The 23,816-nt window shown below is 32.8% G+C and overlaps 2 protein-coding genes across 2 annotated transcripts; both read right to left on the bottom strand.

The window, feature by feature from the left end:
* Nucleotides 1–9,729: 9,729 nt before the first annotated feature.
* Nucleotides 9,730–10,641, bottom strand: LOC121209704 (succinate dehydrogenase [ubiquinone] flavoprotein subunit 1, mitochondrial). Its single transcript, XM_041080874.1, has 2 exons — nt 10,342–10,641; nt 9,730–10,081 (listed from the first exon to the last, which is right to left on the bottom strand). Exons 1-2 carry the CDS (start codon nt 10,444–10,446, stop codon nt 9,917–9,919), a joined length of 270 nt encoding a protein of 89 aa, XP_040936808.1. The 5' UTR covers nt 10,447–10,641; the 3' UTR covers nt 9,730–9,916.
* Nucleotides 10,642–15,118: 4,477 nt separating this feature from the next.
* LOC107909389 (proline-rich receptor-like protein kinase PERK4) lies at nt 15,119–23,811 on the bottom strand. The gene is made up of 9 exons (XM_016836877.2): nt 23,683–23,811; nt 23,004–23,544; nt 21,621–22,217; nt 21,442–21,528; nt 18,766–18,836; nt 18,597–18,673; nt 17,718–17,862; nt 17,400–17,561; nt 15,119–15,443 (listed from the first exon to the last, which is right to left on the bottom strand). Exons 2-9 carry the CDS (start codon nt 23,449–23,451, stop codon nt 15,285–15,287), a joined length of 1,746 nt encoding a protein of 581 aa, XP_016692366.2. The 5' UTR covers nt 23,452–23,544; nt 23,683–23,811; the 3' UTR covers nt 15,119–15,284.
* Between the last annotated feature and the right edge of the window lie 5 nt (nt 23,812–23,816).

Genomic DNA, 23,816 nt, shown 5'->3' with positions numbered 1-23,816 from the left:
CAAAAACGGCTATAATTTAGTGATAATTTGGGTCAATTTTTGATAACTATTTAGTACATGATTCAATAGTAAATTAATAATGAACTTTTCTATTTCTTTGAATATATTTTCAAAATAAATATCAAATTTATCAGTTTAATATGTAATTCGATACATGATTTTTGATTTGTTGCAGTTACAATATTGTATGCATGAAACTTAAATTACGGTTCATATGCATATATAAAACTTTGATTTCGATTCACCTTTTTCATATTTAGTTAATATAATTATTTGTGTATTCAATATATCAACGAAAATGATGTTAATCCGATATGAAAATTGAAACAAATAAAAACTTCATTAATCCGATATATTTCTTATTATTTTTCAAACCAAGAGAAAACATTTTTTTTTCAATTTACTAAATAGTATAAAACAGAAAAAAAATCATTAAACTTCACCATTTTCTTCAAATTAAAAAAATGTTTAAAAAAATTATATCTAAAATTAAATTACAAAAATATAAATATAACATAAAAACAGTTTTTTAATATTAAGACCTTGGATACCTTTATTTTAACCCTACACACGATTATTAAACTCATTAAAATCCAAGTAAAAGGGTGCAATTTGTATCATAAATAAATAATTTTTCTTATTATTCGAATTTTATTTAAACAGTTTGTCAGACAAAAAAATTGCAATTTGGATCTTAAAAAATGCATTATTTTAATATTTTTCTCTGTAATCTTTTCAGAACATGTCATAATATAAATACTAGTAAATTAATTTGGTTGAAGTTCTTATATTATTTTTGGGTAAATTACACAAAAGGTCACTAAATTAATAGTAAGATTATTTTTTGGTTATTCAATTTCAAAAAGTTATAAAATAATCACTGAACTATTCGAAAGTTTTTATTTAAATTATTGGGTTGTTAAGGTTTTTTTTTTTTGTTTTTTTTTATAAGTTTGGCTAGTTAGTTTTAAGTGACGATTCAACGATCGGCACGATGAATTAGTATCCATCGACAAATAGAAGAACATTCCGATAATTGAAGTTGATTTGATGGTCAATGTTGGAGATCGGGAAAAAAAATTGTTTGGATTTTAGTTCACAAATACTTGACGTTTAAAGTTGTTCCGTGAAGGTGAATGAGAGATTTTAATTGGTGCAAACCAACAACTATTTTAATAACCTAGTGACTTAAATGAAAACTTCTGAATAGTTTAATGATCATTTTATAACTTTTTAAAGTTAAATGATCAAAACGTAAACTTACTAATATTAATTTAATGTATTTAAAATACTATTTTAATTTATACTACTAAAATTTTAGTAGTGGGAGACACTGTCCTAATGAGAAATGGCAATTGAATAGGATTTTCCTCTATTTTGTCATTGAAAAAAAGTGGGAGTGAGAAACTACGCCTTCGTGAGGTTTTCACCTCCGCATGGGATAGTGAATCGCTTCCGGGATACATCCGTACCTATGTCTTCGTGAGATTTTCATCTCCGCATGGCCATAGGGAAATGTATTCCCCTGAACTGAACTCGGTCCATATGAGCCTATAATGGGTGAGGATCGAGGAATCTGCTGGTTCAGGTACCCTTACTTTAGAACCAAACCTCATGTAGTGAACCTTAGGAGCCCACCCTAGGTAGAACCACTTCGAACCCCTAGTATTCACCCAAATAGGTGTTCTATTTATTCTTGCTTGCTTTTGCTTTGTACTAACATGTTTTCTTTTTGTTATGATTGCATTGCATTTTCATCATAAAAAGAGGTGTTGATTCACGTTCAATTGCTAAATAGAGAGCTTGTCATAAGAAAATGGGTTTCTTGATAGAGTGGATGACGATACGGTTGTCCTAATACGGTCCGAGAAGATATAACAAAAGAAGGATGATAGTTCAGTAGAGGACTATACGACTTTGCCTCGTTGCCTGAAGACTCAAGATGACAAAGATTATTCGAGAACCGCTAAACTTTTTAAAGAGAAGCCAACGAGCATCACCAGGATGAGTGAGTAACGAGTCGCGGCCTGGATCAAGCAAAAAAAAAGAGATAGAAGAGATGTTCCTTTTAAAGAGTTCGTGAGATTTATCTTAACGCTCGAATGAAGAAGAGGATCGAATGTCTCCGCATATGAGGGCAAAGTCGTATATATATATCCGTTTTATGTAAAGAGATTTATTTTCTAGTAAAGTTGTTCTAATAGAATTGAACCAAGAATCAACATTTTTTTTTTGCATTCATGCATCAACATTACATTTCATCGCATGCAATAAATTTCCTAAAATCCAAAAATACGTCGAGTTTAGAACTCTAGTACAGAACTAGATGGATGATAAAGAATTGGAATTATTTGAATATATCAATGGTTCGAAAGGTGAAGATGTTTGTGCCTTTGAAGAAGAACTAAAAAAATGAAAAAGCCTACCATGAATTTGTTTCTGCATCCCTAGAGGCATTCAAAACAACTGGACTGTGGAGGAGATTCTTGTAATTTTTAGGGCCATTTCAGAGTAACATTCGGAACGCTCTTATTGCTCTAAGCCTAGGAGCAATAGAAAATCCTTTTGTGAAAAAGGCGTATGTCCACATTTTTTTATTTCAATGAAATGCATCTTTGTGTCTGGTTTTGGCAAATATTCTTTTGTTCCTTCCATTTCATTCAAACTCATACTACACAGATAATTACCCTTTGATTCATTTGTCCTTTGAGTCTTCTTTCGTCCCTAGAATAGGTCTCCAAATATCAATGATATGAGCGACACTACTATTGACTCAGAATCTCCTTTTGAGCAAGATATGTGTCTAGGGGAACTTCAAGACTTCGAAGATGATCGAGACTGTAATTTATCTCCTGATTTATTAAGGATGGTAGAGTAAGTCGAAAAGCAAATCCTACCTTACAAAAAAATCAGTTGGAAATTGTGAGCTTAGGAGAAGAGAAAAAGGGGAAGATCAGAGCCTGTATCACCGCAGAGACGAAGCGAGATGTCATTGAGTTACTCCAAGAATTCAAAGATGTTTTCACATTATCAAGATATGCTTGAGCTACAAAGACGTATGGACGCCCTTAAGGAAAAGAAGATCTTGGAAGAGGTCTATACGGGTGTCTGAGGAACACATGCATTGATTTTGCAATGGCCAAGTGAATCATGAGATATGGGTACTTCTGGTCCACCATGGAAGGGGATTGCATAAGTTATACCAAGAAACGCCACAAGGGCTAAATTTACGGGGACAAAATTCATGTACCTCCATCTATTCATGTTACGACTTTTCCATGACCTTTCTCTATGTGGGGGCATGGAGGTCATTGGGCTAATCTCGCCAAAAGCTAGCGGTCTTCGAGTCATCTTTGTAGTCATCGATTACTTTATTAGGTGGGTGGAAGCTGCTTCATATGCCAATATCACAAAGCTGACAATCAACAAATTTCTTGAAGAATCATATGTCAATATGAAACGCCAAAAAGGATCATATTAGACAATGCATTGAATTTGAACAACCGCACGACATCAGAAGTTTGCAGTCTGTTCAAGATTAACACCATGCCGCCCAAAATGAACAGTTCAGTGGAGGCAAAAAAAAAGGACAAAAAAAAGACAAAAAAAGGTAAAAAAAACGAGAAAATAAAAAGCAAAAAAAAACCAAATAAAAGAAAAACCTCTACTGGAGCAACTCAGTTCTCACTAGTATATGGAATAGAGGTAGTTTTACCCATCAAAGTTGATATTTCTACCCTTCAAGTCTTGTCAGAGCTGAATCTGGATGAAGCAAATCCAAACCCGATATGATCAGTTAAATTTGATTGAAGAGGAAAGATTCAAGGTTATCCGTCTTGGTCAAAAGTACCAAAAATAAAATACGCGAGCTCACCAAAAAGTTCGCCCCAGAGACCTGATATCGAAGAATATTCTTGCCATACAAAAGGACTTCAGAAGAAAATGGATGCCGAACTGGAAAGGACCTTATGTGGAAGGCCTTGTCTGAAAAAGCGTTGATATTGACAGGATGGATGGCAAGAACCTGCCTAATCTCGAGAATTCTGATTCAAGAAATAAATACTTCACTTGAAAAAAACGAAAAGAAAGATGAAAAAATGAAAAAAGAAAAGAAAAAAGAAAAAGAAAAAGAAAAAGGAGAGGCCAAGGTGAAAACCCGCAAAGGGCGCCTTGAGACCAAAGGGTTTTGAATTGAAAACCCATGAATGGGTAGTTCAAATTTTGTTCAAAGGTAGGGCATGCGGTAGTCTTACCCATTCTGAATTAATAAGAAGGAGAGATGCTACATCTTGGGGCATCAACAAAGCCTTCTAGGACTTCTAAACACATATCAAGTTCAAAAGGGTCCTTAAGAAGTTTGGGGCAGAGAAGCTCATGCTACGATATCTGGGGCACCTATTCCCATTTTATTCATTTTTTGTATTTTTGACAAAATACATCATCTTGATTAATTTATTCTCATTTTGTATTCTAGCAAAATTTGCTATCCTGATTAATGTGTTCATTTAGAGTTTTGCTTTCAACAAATTTTCATCTTATCCATTGTGATAATATTTTCCATCTTATTCATCTCGTATCTCAGCAAAATTTGCTATCTTGATTGATTTGTTTGTTTAGAGCTTTGCTCTCAACAAAATTTCATTTTGTCCATTTTGATAATCTTTTTCAAGCATTTTTCATTGAAATAACGATTAATGGACTGACAATACACACGCAGAAGGAGTTCTGCATATTACTCTGAAAGTTTCTAAATAATACGAGGACCTGAAACAGGACTATTGTTTAGAACTAACCAAACCTAAGGGTTGGAAACATTTGAGAAATGATAGTCTAAATAGCGTCTATTTCTTTGGGTTTTCTGTCAAACTGGCTGAACAAGAAGGCATCAGTGATAGAACCTTGATGAACAATGAGGAATGACAACCTAAGCATTAAAAATGGATCATTCTCATGACATTCTACAAATATAATACATACACATCTAGTTAGGAGCATTTGATTCATTCTGATCATGCCATCCTAAACACTAGGTAGCAGATCCTATCTTCCTATATTGGTAGGAAGTGGATCGAAGATGCAGATCTTGTCTTCCCATATTGGTGGCGAAGTAGATCACAGAAAGCAGATCTTGTCTTCATGTATTGGCATGAAGTAGATCGAAGATAGCAGGTTCTATCTTCCTATATTGATAGGAAGTAGATCCAAGATGCAGATCTTGTCTTCCCATATTGGTGGCGAAATAGATCGCAGAAAGCAGATCTTGTCTTCATGTATTGGCGTGAAGAAGATCGAAGGTAGCAGATCCTATCTTCCTATATTGGTAGGAAGTGGATCGAAGATGCAGATCTTGTCTTCCCATATTGGTGGCGAAGTAGATCGCAGAAAGCAGATCTTGTCTTCATGTATTGGCATGAAGTAGATCGAAGATAGCAGGTCCTGTCTTCCTATATTGGTAGGAAGTGGATCGACGATGCAGATCTTGTCTTCCCATACTGGTGGCGAAGTAGATCACAGAAAGCAGATCTTATCTTCATGTATTGGCGTGAAGTAGATCGAAGATTGCAGATCTTGCCTTCCTGTATTTACCGGCGAAGCAGATCGAAGATGGCAGATTTTACCTCCCTGACTACAGTGGAGTACATTGAAGCCGATAACTCTATCTCCCTGTATTTGGCAGTGGAATAGATTGAAGATCAAAGATGGCAGATTTTACCTCCATGTGACCACATTGGAGTACATTGAAGCCGATAATTCTATCTCCCTGTATTTGGCAGTGGAATAGATTGAAGATTGCAGATCTTGCCTTCCTGTATTTGGCAGCGAAGCAGATCAAAGATGACAGATTTTACCTCCCTGACTACAGTGGAGTACATTGAAGCCGAAAATTCTATCTCCCTGTATTTGGCAGTGGAATAGATTGAAGATTGCAGATCTTGCCTTCCTGTATTTGGCAGCGAAGCAGATCAAAGATGGCAGATTTTACCTCCCTGACTACAGTGGAGTACATTGAAGCCGATAATTCTATCTCCCTGTATTTGGCTGTGGAATAGATTGAAGATTACAGATCTTGCCTTCCTGTATTTGGCAGCGAAGCAGATCAAAGATGGTAGATTTTACCTCCCTGACTACAGTGGAGTACATTGAAGCCGAAAATTCTATCTCCCTGTATTTGGCAGTGGAATAGATTGAAGATTGCAGATCTTGCCTTCCTGTATTTGGCAGCGAAGCAGATCAAAGATGGCAGATTTTACCTCCCTGACTACAGTGGAGTACATTGAAGCCAATAATTCTATCTCCCTGTATTTGGCTGTGGAATAGATTGAAGATTGCAGATCTTGCCTTCCTGTATTTGGCAGCGAAGCAGATCAAAGATGGCAGATTTTACCTCCCTGACTACAGTGGAGTACATTGAAGCCGATAATTCTATCTCCCTGTATTTGGCAGTGGAATAGATTGAAGATTGCAGATCTTGCCTTCCTGTATTTGGCAGCGAAGCAGATCAAAAATGGCAGATTTTACCTTCCTGACTACAGTGAAGTACTTTGAAGCCGATAATTCTATCTCCCGGTATTTGGCAGTGGAATAGATTGAAGATTGCAGATCTTGCCTTCCTGTATTTGGCAGCGAAGCAGATCAAAGATGGCAGATTTTACCTTCCTGACTACAGTGAAGTACATTGAAGCCGATAATTCTATCTCCCGGTATTTGGCAGTGGAATAGATTGAAGATTACAGATCTTGCCTTCCTGTATTTGGCAGCGAAGCAGATCGAAGATGGCAGATTTTACCTCCCTGACTACAGTGGAGTACATTGAAGCCGATAACTCTATCTCCCTGTATTTGGCAGTGGAATAGATTGAACATTGCAGATCTTACCTTCCTGTATTTGGCAGCGAAGCAGGTCGAAGATGGCGGATTTTACCTCCCTGATTACGGTGGAGTACATTAAAGCCAGTAGTTCTATCTCCCTGGGCAACAGTAGAATAGAGTGAAGATTACAAATCTTATCTCCCTAAGCAATAGTGGAGCAGATCACATCCAGTCTTATCTCCCTAAGTAGTAGTGGAGCAGACTAAAAACACAAATCTCATCCCCATGGAGTCGTAGCAGAGTAGATTGAAGCTACAAGGCGTATCTGAAGTTGCAGTAGAGTGAATCGAAGCAACAAGACGTAGCAGACTGGAATAAGGCTACTGGAAGAAGATGAGCACCAAAAAGTCAAGACTCGGCAAGACCGGGCAAAATTGGCCCTTTTGATGTCTTTGCTATATTCTCGTTACACGAAAATGAGCAAAGAGGGGCAGCTGTAAAGGCCCAATTTTGGCCCAACTTAAACCAACCCTAACCAAACCCAATTTAGCCTAACAGACTAAAACCCTAAGCCCAACCCAAACCTAAACAATTTTCAGCAAAAAAAGAGAGGAGAAGAACCCTAGCCGCCGCCCCACCTTGGCCCGCCACTACCAGTTGTCTGCCACCAACACACCCACTTGCCTCCACCACTCTATGCCTGCAAAAGAAGACAAAAAAGGACAGCAAAGAAAAACACCAAAAAATGAAATTCTTTGTATTTTTTTTTCTTTCTTTGGATTTTGGGCTATATAAAAGCCCTATGGTCATTGTAAATCAGGGGGTTTTTTTCTTTTTTCTTTTTGGCATTTTAATACAAAAAGCAGAGAAAAATACACAAAAAAAAGGAAACAAGGAACGAAAACATAAATCGGAAGGTGATTTTGTTTTTCTCTATTATCTTCTTAAATCCATTTTTTCCTTTTTCTTCCTCATTTCTAGCATATATATACACATAAAATCGAAAAAAAAACAAAAAAATAAATTTTTTACCTTTTCCGGCCACCGCGTGCGGTGGCCGGCGCCGGCGAGCCTCCGGTGGCCGTCCGGTGACCGGCCCCCCTGGTCGGATTCCCCTTCCCCCCTTCCTTCTCTCTCCCTTCTCTCTTCCCTCTCTCTTTTTTTTTTCTCTTTCCCTCTCCCCAAATGATTTTTTTTTGGTTAGTTTAGGCCTTATATAGCCCTCCAAAACGACGTCGTTTTGGGGGCTACACTTAAGCCCCAAAACGACGTCGTTTTGGCCATGCCCGACCCATCCGACCCGACCCGCTAGAGGATCCGCGTGTTTTCATTTGAATGGGATATTTATGCGCGCAGTCCTTCCGCTTTTCTGATGCTTCACAATTAAGTTTTTTATGGTTTTTAATTTGGCCCTATAATTTCTCGCGCTTTTCGATTTAGTCCCCCAACGTTTCACGCGCGTACAATTAAGTCCCTTTTCTTTGTTTTTATTTCAAATTGGCCCCACAACTTTGTTTTTAATTCAATTTTAGTCCTTTTTTGTTGATTTTTATATCTTTATTAAATATCCTTGTTATTTTTATATTACCATTATTATTATTATGTATTAGTATATAGTTTTATTATGTACGTGTATACCTATATATATTCTCATATTTAATATTTTTATTTCACTTTATTTTAATATTTTATTAATGTTATGTTTGTTTCTTTTATATTCCAATGTTATCATTATTATTATTCTTATTATTTTTATTAGTTTATGCTTTGTTATATATTTATATATTTATAATACGTATATATACTTGATATATTTGTATATACCTCGGTAATATTATTACTAGTTTTCAATATACGCATATATTACCTAAATATTTTAGTATTATGTAAATATTTTAACATTATATTATATATGTATTTATATATTACGTATGTACATATACCTTTTAATATTATATTTTGTATTACGTAAATATTATTTTAAATACTGTATTGTATATATATATCCTTAGTACCACGTTACATATATATTGTGTATATACTTGTTTTCTTACCCTTATTATATTCATTGTTAATACATTTATTTTTTATACATGTATACGTACCCTTTTTATAATATTATTTTTCACATATATGTATATATTTATCTATGTTTTCATATTCTATAATTTATATGCATTTCTTATTTTATGGCTTAAAATTATACATGCATATACTTTTTTACATAATTGTATTTATTGTCATCATTGTTATTTGGCGTTTGTTTATTTATTCATGTACACTTGTGCTTTTTCTAAAAGGTTAGTTCTATTTATTTATTTGTATGCTTTGTTTATGTAATCGCCTCGTCATTTCATTTTGCCTATTGTATTGTTGTTACTCACTTTACTTTGCTCACCTCGTCGTATTCGTTGTTGTTTTGTCAAGCATTGACACTAAACATCAAAAGGAAAATTTTTCTAAATGAGGCAATATTTCGCGTTTGGAAAATCGAGAAACGTGCCCTAACGTGCTGGGTTTCGATTCCTCGTTCGACTAAATAGCCAAATATCCTCTTAAAGCTTCAAAGTATGGTTTCATTAAACTATAAGGTGATCTTGGTTTCGATGGTTTAGAGTATCGTGTCCTAACGTGCTGGATGTGATATTTCTTCGGAACAAGAGAATCTTATATTTCAATTCACGTTATCAGAGTTTCTTTTAAGGATCGTATTTTTAAAACTCTTCAAATTTTCAATTTTCGACACTAAGACACTGATTAATCAACTAGGTACCAATTTTGGGCGTATCGAGGGTGCTAATCCTTCCTCGTGCGTAACCGACTCCTGAACCCATTTTTCTGAATTTCGTAGACAAAAATCGTTGTTTTAATAAAATCTAAATCGTTTATTAAAAACAACCGTTTTACGAGGTGACCCGATCACACCTCATCAAAAAAGATTGGTGGCGACTCCCATTTTTCGCTTTATTTTCAAAATCCAAGTCGACCCCGTTTCCATCAAAAAAAATGGTGTCAACAACACCCATAAAAACCGGACCTGTGAAGTCCACCAATCTATAGTCACAGTGCAACTACACACTGAATAATCACAAAAACCAAAAACAGCTTTATACCTGAGCTGCAACAGTATGCGAACGAGTTGGGAAAAGCTTAGAAATGCAAGCAGTCTTGAATCCATGCTCAGAGAGACCAATAGCTGCTCTCAACCCAGCACCACCAGCACCAACCACAACAGCATCATATGTATGATCGACTATCGTGTATTCTCTTCCCTAATAATCACAATGTACATCACAATCCAAAAACTGTATCGATTACGTACAACATTACCAATCAGAAAACTAAAAAAAAAATACGCATTTTGCATGATTTCCTCTAAGTAATCGGGTTGCATAAAAAACACAAAAATTAAATAAAAAAAATTACGATTAAGTTTTTCAAAGGAAATCAGCTACTACTTTTCAAAGCCAAAAAATCAGAAAAAAGAACTTCAAAAATCATGAAATTAAGGAGAGATAAGAAAGAACCGTACAGAACCGGTGGAGAAGAATCTGGAAAAGTGGGATCTAACGGTGTCATTTGAGACCGATCGCTTCGAATATGGAATCCGAAGGCTACGAGAAACGCAGCGCCACATCGCCGCCGGATTAATTCAAAATTTGTATTAAATTTTATCGTAATTCTTTTGGGAATTGTTGGTGTTGTTTACTGAGCAATGGGAGTGTTTTTTAATGAAAGGCGTGTGGTTGAATTTTGTATGAATTTTCTGGGAATTTGGTGCTTTGAGGAAGAGCTACTTGTCGATGCATGTGACACCATGGTGTTCGTTGCACTTTCCCTTGTTTAAAGGAAAGGTGAAACTATTACAAAATTTAGGTTTTATCACTTAATTTTAGAAAATTACAGAATGGTAATTAAATTATTTCATAGTGTTGGTTTAAATTATTGAACTATTTCATACTTTTTATTTGACTTAATTTATGATTTGGCCTCTAAAGTATATCAATTTTCTCACTTTAGTCCCTAAATATTATTTTCTCAATTTAGTATCTAAAATACCCCTTATTATCCCAAAAAGTTAACTTATGTTAAAAAAAGTTCAACAAATTAGATAATGCCATATGGCTTTTATATTTTTACAAAAAAATTACTTAATTTTTTTTACTTAAAAATATATTTATTAAAAATTAAATTTAGCTAATAAAAAAATTTAATTCATTTTTTTCTCAGGTTCTTTCTCCTCTTCCTCTCTCTTCTTCTTCATCATCTTTTTACCTCTTCCATCTTTCTTTCCGATACAAATAATTATGGCTAAAATCCTCCCCTCCATTACCACATATGCATATTCATATCATAATTATCGTATTGTACAAAAAAAAAATAAAAATCATCAACCCAAATTTTGTCCAAAACAAGAATAAATTTTTTGGTATTGTTTAGTTGATCTAAATAGTGAAAGAGAAGCTTATAAAGAGGGAAGGAATATACTGAAACTTGAAGAGAACTCGACGGCAAAAAGCACCTAGATTTGATGTTGAAGTTTTGACATTTATTTGTAGATCTACAAAAATCTAGTGCTCTTTTGAAAAAATAAATGCTAAAAATGAAAAGAGGGGTTGAAAACAAGAGAATGATGAAATTTAGACTCAAATGGCTATCTGTGAGTGACAGCCGGTGGTGGAGTACGGTGGCTGACGAAGGCCATTAACATCGAAATCTAATAATTTTTTGGAGTTAGTTTGAGTTTTGGTTTGAAACTTTAAAAGAAAAATTATTTGAATTTTAAATTAATTAAAGTAAATGTAATTAAAAATTTTAATTAAAAGGAGATTGTAAATAATTTTGAGTTTGTTTTTTATTTAGATTACTTTGAGTAAAAATATAAGAGAGCCTAAATCTCTCTTTTCTTACATGATGAACATGACCCAAAAATTTTGTTAGATTTTTGAGTTAAAAACTTTTAATTATTTTATGGGATTAATATATTTTTTTATAATTTATAATTTTATATTTTATGAAAATTTTATATATTTATTTTTATTTTTATAAATTTTTAAAATTGATGTATAAATATATGATAAAAATATATTTTTTAATTAAAAATATCACACGGCACGTTTTTGTTGGCCACCTATTTTTTTAATAACTTTAAAAAATTGGACCAAAATATATAATAGAATGATACTTTAGGTACCAAATTGGGATAAAAAAAGTTTAGGTACCAAAGTGGGAAAGCGAGCATATTTTGAGGGCCAAATCGTAAATTAAGCCTTTTTAATTTAAATTTTGCTAATAAACTTCAAGCGATGTTTCGACGATCAGTATGGTAGATCAATACCCATTGATGAGTAGAATAGACCTTAGAACCAAGTCAATTTGACAGTCAGTGTTAAAGATTAGAGAAGAAATATGTTTGGAATTTGGTTAGTAGATTCATGACATTCAAGATTATTTCATGAAAAAAATTGAATTGTAGAAGAGAAGGGGAAGGAGAGCTTTCGATTGATGCAAGAAATGTGAACGAAGAAGACCATAGAATAACGATTTTAACAGCTTAATGACTTAAATGAAAACTTTTGAATAGTTTAGTGACCATTTTGTAACTTTTTGAAGATGAGTGGCCAAAACATAAACTTACTAATAGTTTAGTGACCTTTGTGTAGATTACCCATAAATAAATTATTATCGTCCATTTTTATGGTAATGAAATGGAATTGGTCAAATTCTGATTTCAGTCTCTTGATTATGCTAAAATTTAAAATTTAGTCTCTATGCACCAATTTCATATAATGTGATCATTTTCTTTGATGATATTATTTTGGTGGCAAATATCAAAATTATATATAAACTTTGACCAAATATGCAATGTCATACATGAATTTTGATTTTGTACAATTTTATACATAAAATTTTGATTTGATTCTATTTTCCAAAACCACTAACAACGTTATCAAACTAGTATAATTTTACGTTGATATATTGCATACACAAATAATTATATTAATCAGATATGAAAACAAATGTACGTATTCATTTATTTAATTGTGTACAATTGAACCAAAACCAAAGTTTCGTGTATACATATGAACCACAATTAAAGTCACATATAAATTTGATATCAATCCCTATTGTTTTGTTAGTTCAAATAGTTAACACCATTAATTATTTTGGTTAAAATGTTGCAAATTTTTTAAAGAAAAAAACTCTTATTTCATGTGATAAACAAAAATCAAATTTTTTTTGAGAAATGGAAATATAATTATAGAATTTTAGGGACTTAAAAGCTAAAACCTTTCTGGTATTCAATTAAGTTATTATGTTTTGAGAGACTAAAAATATAAAAATTTCCATTAATCAAAAAGCTAAAAAGACTTAAATTAAATAATTTGTTATTATAGGCTAAAATTACAATTAGTCCATTTAATTAAAGGGCCAAGACCACACTAACCCTGGCTTCGTTTCTTTGTATGAGATATTTAAAAAAACAAAAGAATCTGTGTCAATATTTTAACTAAAATAGTTTATGGTACTAATGAGATTATGAAAACATAGAATCAAATTTGAGTCAAATTATGCCATTTACAATACAGGGACTAATTTCCACGTTTGAGCATAATAGAGGTACCAAAACCAGGATTTTACCAATAAAATCTCTTAGCTAACAAGGCAAAGGTCAACGTCTGAGTGATAGATGTTCTTAACCAAATTAGTAGGGTGATGAGCAGCCCACAGAGTGCCACGTAGGAGTTTCATGGAGAGATACGTCGCTGTTGTCACTTTACAGCCACGACGGATTGTTTTGGCTGGAAAGAAGAGCAGCCACGTTGCCTCCTGTTTAGAATTTTTTTTAACTCAGGGTAAAAAACACCCAAAATTATTAAATCACTAGTAAGTTAAGGTAACTAAACTTTAACAAATTATAAAATAGTCATTAAATTATTTAAAAATTTTCATTTAAGTCATTGAGTTGTTAAAATCGTTGTAAATACCTTCTTTGTTCGCATCACTTACACCAATCGAAAGTTATCGTTTCCTTTCTCTTCTACCATTCAATTTTTTTTAATAAATCAACTTTGAACATCACGAATCTAATAACCGAAATCTAAATAATTTTCTTCTTCGATCTTTGACACTGACCATCGGATCAACTTGAATCTAAGGTATGTTCTTCTACTCATCGATGGGTACTGATCCACTGTCCCAATTGTCGCTTAGAGCTTGCTAGCTGGGCTTTTTTTTTAAACAAAAACTTAACAGTCTAGTAACTTAAATAAAAACTTTTAAATAGTTCAGTGACAATTTATAACTTTTTGAAGTTTAATTATCAAAATGTAAATTTATTAATAGATTAGTAATCTTGAGTGTAGTTTACCCTAAAAAAATAAGTAAATAAAGGTTAGTTAGGCATACAATATAAGTTTTACTGAGTTTGCGTCACTCATTAATTAGATGTAAACTAAATTAGAAGTCACTCACCCAATTATTGATATCAATAAGTGTTTTTTTGTTACACAATTATTCAAATTTATCTTTTTTGTCACTAGTCATTAAATGGCTAACGGAAAGATGATATGATGATTTTTAAAATTGGCATAATATTAATTTTAACTCTCAACATTTATATATTATGTCAATTTAATATTGATTCTTAAAAATTTAACTTTCAACATTTACACATTGTGTATTTTTTTTGCAGATTTGTTTTATTTTGTGGCATTGATGGTTAATTTTAATGGAACCTAAAGTTTTTTGTTTCTAGGGGCAAAACTAGAAAGTTTTTTTGAGGGCTTAAAATTAAGTTATTTATTTTTATAAGAACTAAATTGTAATTTCATCATTGCATTAGCTTACATATTTATAATTTTAAAGGATTACATTAAAATTTTATCATTTTGGGAGCCAAAGTGCAAAATTAACCATTTACTAATATATAATTCTATAAAATCTAAAGGGAAAAAATTGTTATTTTCCCATTTTAGGGGAGTGTTGCCCTTGGTTGTTCTAGTTTAATACCCAAACGAAGCGTTCCAGCCAAAATAGAATTGATCATCATGGTCGTCTCATAAGCAAGATCATTCACCATACATGGTCCATTCCAGGGTGCTGTCAATGACCTTGGCCTCCCAAAAATAATAAATTTTCTATATAGAGGCCCTTTAAATTTAGTCAATCACAAGTTAATATAATGATAAAATTATATTTTGATCTCTTAAAAATTTATTATTCAGTATTGCCCTCCCTAAAGTAATTTTGTGGTTTCACCTCTTACCCACTCTATGCATAAATAAAAGAAAGCATGATAGAATAGGTAAAAAAAAAAAACCACCTTAAGTTAACAATGATCCAAAGCAACAAAATGTCTTGGAAATAATTTTGATAAAAAAACCAAAATACATTGATGTAAAAAAATCGTTTTGTTGTCCAATGTTTTGTTTTATTTTTCTTCTTTAGGGTTTTGTTTTTGCTCCAACATGCTTAAGAACGACGTTGATTCTGCATGTCACCAGATGAGTTGTATTCACTGTTTGAAAATTCCTGGCTTGGTAAACCTAAGGAACTGATGTTGCTATCGGTTGGCTTTACCCACATATTCAAGTCATCTAAGGCTGCATCTCCTTGCAATGCACGTACAATCTGGTTCAAATGATTGACATGTTTTCATTAAATAGTGATAAAAATTTAATACAGTATGTTAAGGTGTTTGCCATATACCGACCCACAATTCAGGTACCTAACTGGGATCGACCTAATCCAGTTGTGATAGTCTGCATAGTTCGCTAGCACATGGGGTGTTCGCATCCCGTGTGATGGGTTCGCATCATCATGCAAACGAACTCATATTTAGGGAACACGTGTTAATCCTAGAGTACATTACGTGTTGGCTTGCATGAGCCTACTTAGGACGTCACATCTAGGGGACCATATCATATAAATAGGAAAATTAGCCTTTTTGAAGGACAGGCACATAAAAACACTTAACAAAGTATATATATTGGGGTAAATACCGATATGGTCAGTTTCACATCGATTCTGATCAGTATGCACCATTTCAGTAATAAAGTTTATGTAACCAGTCAAAATATTATGTATCGATTGGTGCATGAAAAATACTAAAAAAATTATAAAATCTCTAACTTTCTATCATTATGATAATGAATAGTAAATTTTTTTACCAACATTGTGTATTGACGGGTGCATAAATATTTTATATTTGAAATTTATTTAATATAATTCACTAGACATTTGTAAATATTTTTATATGCATATATTAATTTTTTATTCAAAAATATGATGAATCTAAAACAGTACATCAAAGCAGATTGGTAGCGATACACACCAGTTCCAGTAGAGAACAGTGCATCAATTGGTGCGGTATTGACTACCTTGGTAAATATACATTTTGTTACCTGAACTTGGTTGCAAGGTTCAAATTGGTACTTAAGGTTTTTTTAATCCAATTAGGAACCTAAACTTGGCCACAATGTTCAAATTGGCACCTAAACTTTTTTTTATCTAAGTTGTTAGTTGAATTTGGCTTCGTAGTTTTAATTGGTTCAAACAAGTCATTTAACGTAAGTACTAATTTGGACCAAGAAGTCAAGTTTAACTACCATTTTAAATCAAGATGCCAAGTTCATGTACTTAATTGGACCAAAATAAACTTTAGGTACCAAACTGAACCTTAAAGTCAAGTTTAAGTACCTAATTGGACCATAAAAGCCTTAGGTATCAAAAGGTATATTTACCCTATATATTTAGCTATCCATTTAAGCTTGAAGAACTATTCCATATTTAGAAGTCGAACAAAAATATTAAGTTCAAGAAATGTGTTTGAGCAAAAATTTAGACATATTTAGTCTAGACTCAACCTAATCCATTTTCAAGTTTATAATATATATATATTTTATATATTATGTATTTTATATAATATGAAAGTTAAATATATATTATACTATAATGTAAATGTTAGGAAATATGTTAATTTCTTTATATTTAAAAAATTGATAAAAATGAGAAAAAAAATTATAATGGTAGTAAAAGAAATGTATATATATAAAAACTAAGTATTAAATAAAAGTAATATATATTTAAAAAATAAAAAAATGGTAGATTTAAATGAGTTTGAGTTACTTATTTGTAAATATTGGTGAGCTTGGGCAAAATCAGGGTTTTCAGAACTGAACTAGTGGTCAAATCAGTCGAACCAATGGCCGACTGGTTCGTACAATTTGAATAAATAAATCATAAAAAATAATAATTTAAAAATTTTAAATAGATAAAAAAATCGGTTCAATCGATTTTCTAGCCTGGTTCAACCACAGGTCAACTTGTTTTTTTATCCTGGTTTAACTGGTATAATTGGTTCGCAAGTTAACCAGTTTGACGCTTTTCTCTAAATCGTTACCTTGGTCAATTCTTGGTCTAGTCGGTTGATCCGGTCTATTTTAGACAACTATGGACAATTTTTAAGACCCATATTTAAAGTAGGCTATGCAACTATATGTAATATTAATACCATACATGAATATGGTTTAAACCTGACCCATCTTTACCTATAAACATCTATGGAAGGTAGAGATGATTACAAACCTGACTCATTTTAGGGCGCCTTTTGGCTGAGTGTCTGATACTAGCTGAAGCACATGCCACCATGCGTTGCATCTCACTATGGTCATAGTTACCCTCCAAACATGGATCAATGAGCTCATCATGGTTACCAGTCGCAAGTGCTCGATCCAAAAGTGGTCGAGCCTATTCACAAATTTGAAATTTAGTTCGATTCAGTTTGATTATATTTAACATGTGGGTTGTTTTTTAAAATACCTAAATATTATTCAGTAATCATGAGTTTATTCTAAAATCGATCTGAACTAAATCGTTAATGAAAGGTTAAGTTAGAGAATATACCCAATCCACCAAGGTGTCTTCCATTTTATTAGTAAGATCAACAGGTGGTTTTCCAGTTATGAGTTCTAAGAGCATAATCCCGAATGAGAAAACATCTGATTTCTCTGTTAACTTGCCAGTTGAAGCATACTCAGGAGCCAAGTACCTATATTAGAAACCAAAAAAAAAAAGTCAAAATTAATAGTGGATACAACATATTTGATTGTGGCACACTTACGATGTGAGTGAAAAAAAAAATATGTAACAAATATATCTATAAAAGTTTATGTGAATAATAAATTAGATTTCGATTGAATGGTAAAGTATAATTGTGAAAAATTAAAGAGCCTTGGATGTCTGCGTGTATTTTGCTATAAGATTAATATACTATTTGGTACCTATATTTAGCTTCAATGTTCAAGGTACCTAAGGTTTTTTTGTCCTAATTTGGTACCCAAGTTTTTTCAAATTGATACTTAGCTTTTTTGTCCAATAAAAGTACCTAAGTTTGAATTCAATGTTCAATTTAGTACCTAAGTTTTTCTTTTGTCCCAATTAAGTACATATGGTTTTTTTACTAGAGCACACATGTCAAATATTTATTGGACATATGATGTTTGTTTAGTTTGGGTACCAAATTGAGCATTGAAGCCAAATTGGTATAAAAAAAACTCAGGTTTCAAATTGAATATTGAAGCCAAATATACTACTAAATGGTATATTGGCCCTTTTCTATGTAAAAGATATAAAAAATGTCAAAAACACCTTCAAAATAATCAAATTTATTTTGAAAAGTGAGGGTATTTTCAATTTTTCCCAATTGAATTGATACCTAATAACCTATGACATCAACTCAATCGAAGGGTTATTATAATAGAAGTAAAAAAAAAAAAGTCTTACCCAAATGTTCCCATTACACGAGTTGAAACATGTGTGTGGTTTTCAGCAGTGAGTCTAACCAACCCAAAATCAGCCACCTACAAGTTTATTAAAAAATATTGGTACTTTTGAAAATTGAATTTAAAAGGTCCATTAGAAAAATAATTTCAATCTCTAAAAGAAAAGATACCATAGCTTCAAAGTTGTTGTCGATAAGAATATTGGCACCTTTGATATCACGATGAATAATGCGAGGATGGCCTGCATCGTTCAACCAACAAATAAGAAAGTTAAAATAAGCTATAAGTTATGTTTATGAGGAATTAACTCTCTTATTGGGAGAAGTCTTTGAAGTATTGTCCTCTAAGTAGCTGACCTGGACCTTGAACAGTAAATGTATTATTTTCAAGGTGTTTATACTTGATTTTAGCCTCGAATTTTTGTCTCTTTACTCTAAGGAGAGCCTGAACAGGTTCACAAAGTTTATCAAAGTGCCTAGGCCTAGCAAGTGGTAGTGTTCTTACCCTTTAAGGGCTTGGGTTTGAATCCCACCATGGCCAAAATGATAAATCATTTCCTTGGTGGACCTAGGTATTCTTGCTTAAACTCTGTGAACTTGTTCAAGCTTTTCTTGAAGTAGGGAGGAAAAACTCGAGGCTGAAACTGAGCATATACACCTCGAGAACAATACCTCTACTATTGAGTGTCCAAGATCAACCTCCCCCTCAACAAAAAGGTGCCTTGTTAAGGGGGAATCGACTCTCTTATCAGGAGAAGTCTTTGAAGTATCGTTTTCTAAGTTGCCAACTCGGACCTCGAACAATAAAGGTATAGTTCTCGGGGTGTCTATGCTCAGTTTTATCCTCAAGTTTTTGTCTCCATACTTCAATGAGAGCCTAAAAGGGTCCATAGAGTTTAGACGAGAATGTCTGGGTTGGCTAGCCAAGTGGTGGTGTTCTTACCATTTAAGGGCTTGGGTTCAAACCCCATCAAGGCCAAAATGATAAAATGTTTCTTTGGTGGACCTAGGCACTCTCGTCTAAACTTCGTAAACCTCTTTGGGCTCTCTTCGGAGTAGGGAGAAAAAACCCTAGGCTAAAATCGAGCATAGACACCCAGAGAACAACACGTCTACTATTCAATGTCCAGGTTAGTTGCTTAGAGAATGATGCTTCAAAGACTTCTCCTAATAAGAGAGTTGGTTCCTCCTCATCAAGTCATTGTATTTTTCGTAAATGTAAAATTTAGTCTTTGTATTTTTATTTTAAGGAATTTTTATTTTTACTTTTTATATTTAAAAATGTAAGTCCAATTATTAACACTGTTAAAATTCTTATCCATTACAATGTCATTTTTTTCACTTAGCTACTAAGTGAGATTTTTTTTTAAAAATGTCACACCAAAAAATTTAACTAAAACTTTTTAACGAAATTAATAATTAAATCTAAATTTTGAGATTTAAAAACTAAATAAATTAAATTCTGATTAAAAAAATTAAAAATTAAATTTTAAATTTATGAAAAATATATACAAAATAACATGACAGAAATAACAGGTTTTTCGCCTGCTTCATCATTGACCCAAATTTTATTTTATTTCTTTTTGAATTTGGTTTTATTTAAAATTTGAATACTCCAACAAAATTTTCCATGACTAATATTCGAAATTTCATGAAATATTAAGTGATTTTTATATTACAATATTTTTACATGATTAAATAAAATATATTAAATAATCTTATAAAAATTAAAAAAATACTAAAAATAGTTAAAATCTTATAGACCTTGAAAAAACTAATTAAAATAAGTAGGGTTATTGTAATTTTGGGCCTTGATAGTTGTTTTTTCATTAAGATATGAACTAAAAAGTGGGGGATTAGGGAAAAAAATAAGATTTGTTTTTTAAAATGAGTTGGGCCTCGAGTAAGATAATTTTTGGCCCAAGTCCAACCCGGCGCCCGATTTCACTAAATGGCAAAAAATGGTTATTTTTTTATTTTAATGATATTTTCTTGTTGTTTTCTCCCTATTTTGATACAATTTCATTATTATGTTGCTACTATTTTATTGTTATTGTTTTAATATTGTATAACACTTGTTTTATTGTTAATTATTATTATTATTTTAGAGATATTTTCTTATCAAATTGCATTTATATTAGTATTATTTAAGTATACATATTTTTTAAAATTTATTTTTAATTCGTTCGGAAATATTATTTTAATGTTTTTAGTATTTTTGATGTATTATATATATTTAAAAATTATGTAAAAATAATATAATATAAAAAAATTAATATGGGCGGGTCGAGTCGAGCTTGGGTTTTAACATTTTTATCCAAGCTGAGCTTGGACAAATTTTTAAGCCTATTTTTCAGGTTGGGCTGAGCCTGAGCCTAGCAAATGGACCTAAATATTTACTTGGGTCCGGCCCATGATCACCTCTAGTATGAACTCTTTTTTTTTTTATAAGTTAGCCCTTAAACTTGAAAATTGTCTCTATATTGGGATCTGAACTAGACAATTGTGCTCACATTGGACCTTGAAGTTTTTTCGACCAAGTTAATCCCTAAACTTGGTAATTGTTTCCATATTAGGGCCCGAACTTCTTTTTGGTCCAACTTTTTTTCAAGAAAATATTAATGACTAATTTTGACAAAAAAAGAATAGAAACCCTACTTTTTCTATAATCTCACAAAAGTTTTAAAAATTTTAAATCGACCCATCAAATTTTAAAAGAAAATTCTTATTAAATTTCTAAAATTTTTGAATCCTAAAATTTAATTCCAAAATCCGAAACCTATAAGATGAACTAGAGTTGCAGATTGAAAATATAAAGAAAAAGAAAAGAGGTTAGGAAATCCTTACAGTCTTCATGGAGATAAGCAAGTCCTTTAGCAGCACCTAATGCAATACGAAGTCTACAAGTAAAATCCATGACTGGAACACCTTTTCCTGTAATTGTAATGGTTTTTAGGACAACATTAATTCATGTCAAATCCCTAAAATGTATGATGAATGAAGCAAGGGATTAGGTTTTTTTTTACCATGGAGATGATGTTCCAATGTTTTGTTCGGAACAAAATCATAGACCAACATTCGTTGATCGCCGGCAACACAAAACCCGACCAGTGACACGAGGTGACGATGATGGACTCGACTAACTATTTCAACTTCAGCTTGGAATTCTCTATCTCCTTGACCACTACCAGCTTTCATGCACTTTATTGCAACTTCTTTTCCATTTGGTAATACACCTTTGAAAACGTATCCAAAACCACCTTGACCGATCATATTCGCTTGAGAAAATTCGTTTGTAGCAACCGAAAGCTCTTCGTAAGTGAAACTGTTTTTGTTGAACCCAATAGAAAAGTTTGGGGGTGGTGGTGGCATTTGTTGATGGTATGGACTTGAGAAATTGTTGCTTGTTGCTTCACCACTATAAATTGATCCTGAACCACTATAAATTTGTCTTCCTGAACCGCTAAAAATTGGTCCTGGTGGCATTGGGGATGATGAACTCCATCCATTGCCACCACTTGGTGGTGGCATTGGGGATGACGAACTCCATTCATTGCCGCCACCATAGCCATTTGGTGGTGGTACTCCCCCATTTGTGTTATAATAACGTGGATCACCGCTACCTGTAACATAAGTCACATTATTGAAGTTATTTATTGGTATATTTATTCATGAGTTAGGTTACTTGTACAAGTTTAAAGGTTTGTCTTAAAATTTAAGAGGGTTTTGAACAAAAATATTAGACTCAAAATATAGGCTTAAAAAAACACTAGGCATGTTTAAAATATTGGCCGGTCTCGAGGGCCCAGCTCAACCAAGCTTATTTTAATCCCTTTACAAAGGTAAAAATAGCTCTTTGGTCCCTCTCAATTTCAAAATTGAGCAATTTGGTCCCTCTAGAAAAATCAAAGCAATTTAATCCATGTCAATTTCAAAAATAAAAAAATTAATTGTACATAAAATTGATTGGTATAATAACAAATTTGGTTCTTGATGTTTACATATTTGTGTCAATTTCAACAAATTTAACCAACAATATTGAGGGCTAAATTTATTATTATCTAATCAAATTAATGCACAACGGATGAAAATCATTAAGTTCATTGTTCTTTTCGAAATTACAAGAAATTAAAATACTCTATTTTATAATATCTAATTTGCTTAATTTTGAAATTGAAAAAGATTGGAGGGTATTTTTACCTTTATTCCTTTTTTTTTTCCTTGATAAGAGAAATTTACGAAGGAATTAACCCTTCTTCATGGCAATGCAAGCTTTATGGTGAGCACTTGGAAAAATCCCAAGCTTTCTTCCTTTTTTTTTTTTCATAGTGTCATCCATGGAGAAATAAAGGATTCTCGGGAAACAAACAAAAGAATGATATTGACTGTATATTGTACGTTTAAATTACCTTGTGGTTGGAATTGTGGATTTTGTTTCTTCTTCTTTGGACGTCCACATTTAACTACAAAGAAAATAACGACAACAAAAAGCAACAATCCAGCACCTGCAGCTGCTCCTATTATAACAAATTTCCCATTCACATCGTCCTTGTTTGATGAACTTTTGGGATGTGCTGATCCTTTATGATGATTACTACCATTTTTACGAGGTGGAGGAGAATGGTGGTTGTGGCCGTCGCCGCTGCTACTTTTACCAGACGGAGGAGATTGATAATTACCATCGTTCTTTTGAGAAGCCACCGACCGAGGAGGTGACGCCGGCGAACGCGATGTCGAAGGCGAAGGCGGAGAAGGCGATTTTGACGGCGACGACGACGGCGAAGAGCTTTTTGGTGATGAACCTGATGTTGGTGCTGGAGGACCTTGAGATGAAGAGTACTCAGAGGATGCTTCCATTTTTCTTTTCCCTTTTTTTTGGTATTAGGAGGAATCCTCTGAAGAACCCTTTTTTTATTCCATTGGATCAAACAAAACAATTGAAGAAGAACCCTGAAAAATTAAATAAAAATATATATAAAAATGGGTTCTATTGACTGTTGAAGAACCTTCAACAATCTGTAATATACAAATGACATTATGTGTTATGCAATGATGAAAAAATCTGCAGAGAAAAATAGGAAAGAGTACCTGAAAGAAGAAGAAAATGAAAGGGGATTCTCAGAGGAAAGTGAGAGGGATTGGATATAAAAACTGCCATTGGAGAAAGAAAGGAGTCACTGTCGTTTCGCCGGTGGTTTCCGACAAAGCAGGAGTTTTTAACC

Source organism: Gossypium hirsutum, chromosome A02, assembly GCF_007990345.1.
Source record: "Gossypium hirsutum isolate 1008001.06 chromosome A02, Gossypium_hirsutum_v2.1, whole genome shotgun sequence".
In the NCBI taxonomy this organism is placed as follows: domain Eukaryota; kingdom Viridiplantae; phylum Streptophyta; class Magnoliopsida; order Malvales; family Malvaceae; genus Gossypium; species Gossypium hirsutum.
This window is presented reverse-complemented; position numbering and strand designations above follow the sequence as displayed.

Excerpts from the sequence above, each read along its gene's own strand:
- LOC121209704 (XM_041080874.1), bottom strand. The coding sequence starts at position 10,446 with ATGTGGCGCTGCGTTTCTCGTAGCCTTCGGATTCCATATTCGAAGCGA. Across the intron at positions 10,082-10,341 it reads GATTCTTCTCCACCGGTTCT|GGAAGAGAATACACGATAGT; the intron begins GTACGGTTCTTT and ends TGTGATTATTAG.
- LOC107909389 (XM_016836877.2), bottom strand. The coding sequence starts at position 23,451 with ATGGAAGCATCCTCTGAGTACTCTTCATCTCAAGGTCCTCCAGCACCA. Across the intron at positions 21,529-21,620 it reads ATTGGAACATCATCTCCATG|GAAAAGGTGTTCCAGTCATG; the intron begins GTAAAAAAAAAC and ends TTACAATTACAG. Across the intron at positions 17,863-18,596 it reads CGTGTAATGGGAACATTTGG|GTACTTGGCTCCTGAGTATG; the intron begins GTAAGACTTTTT and ends TTTCTAATATAG.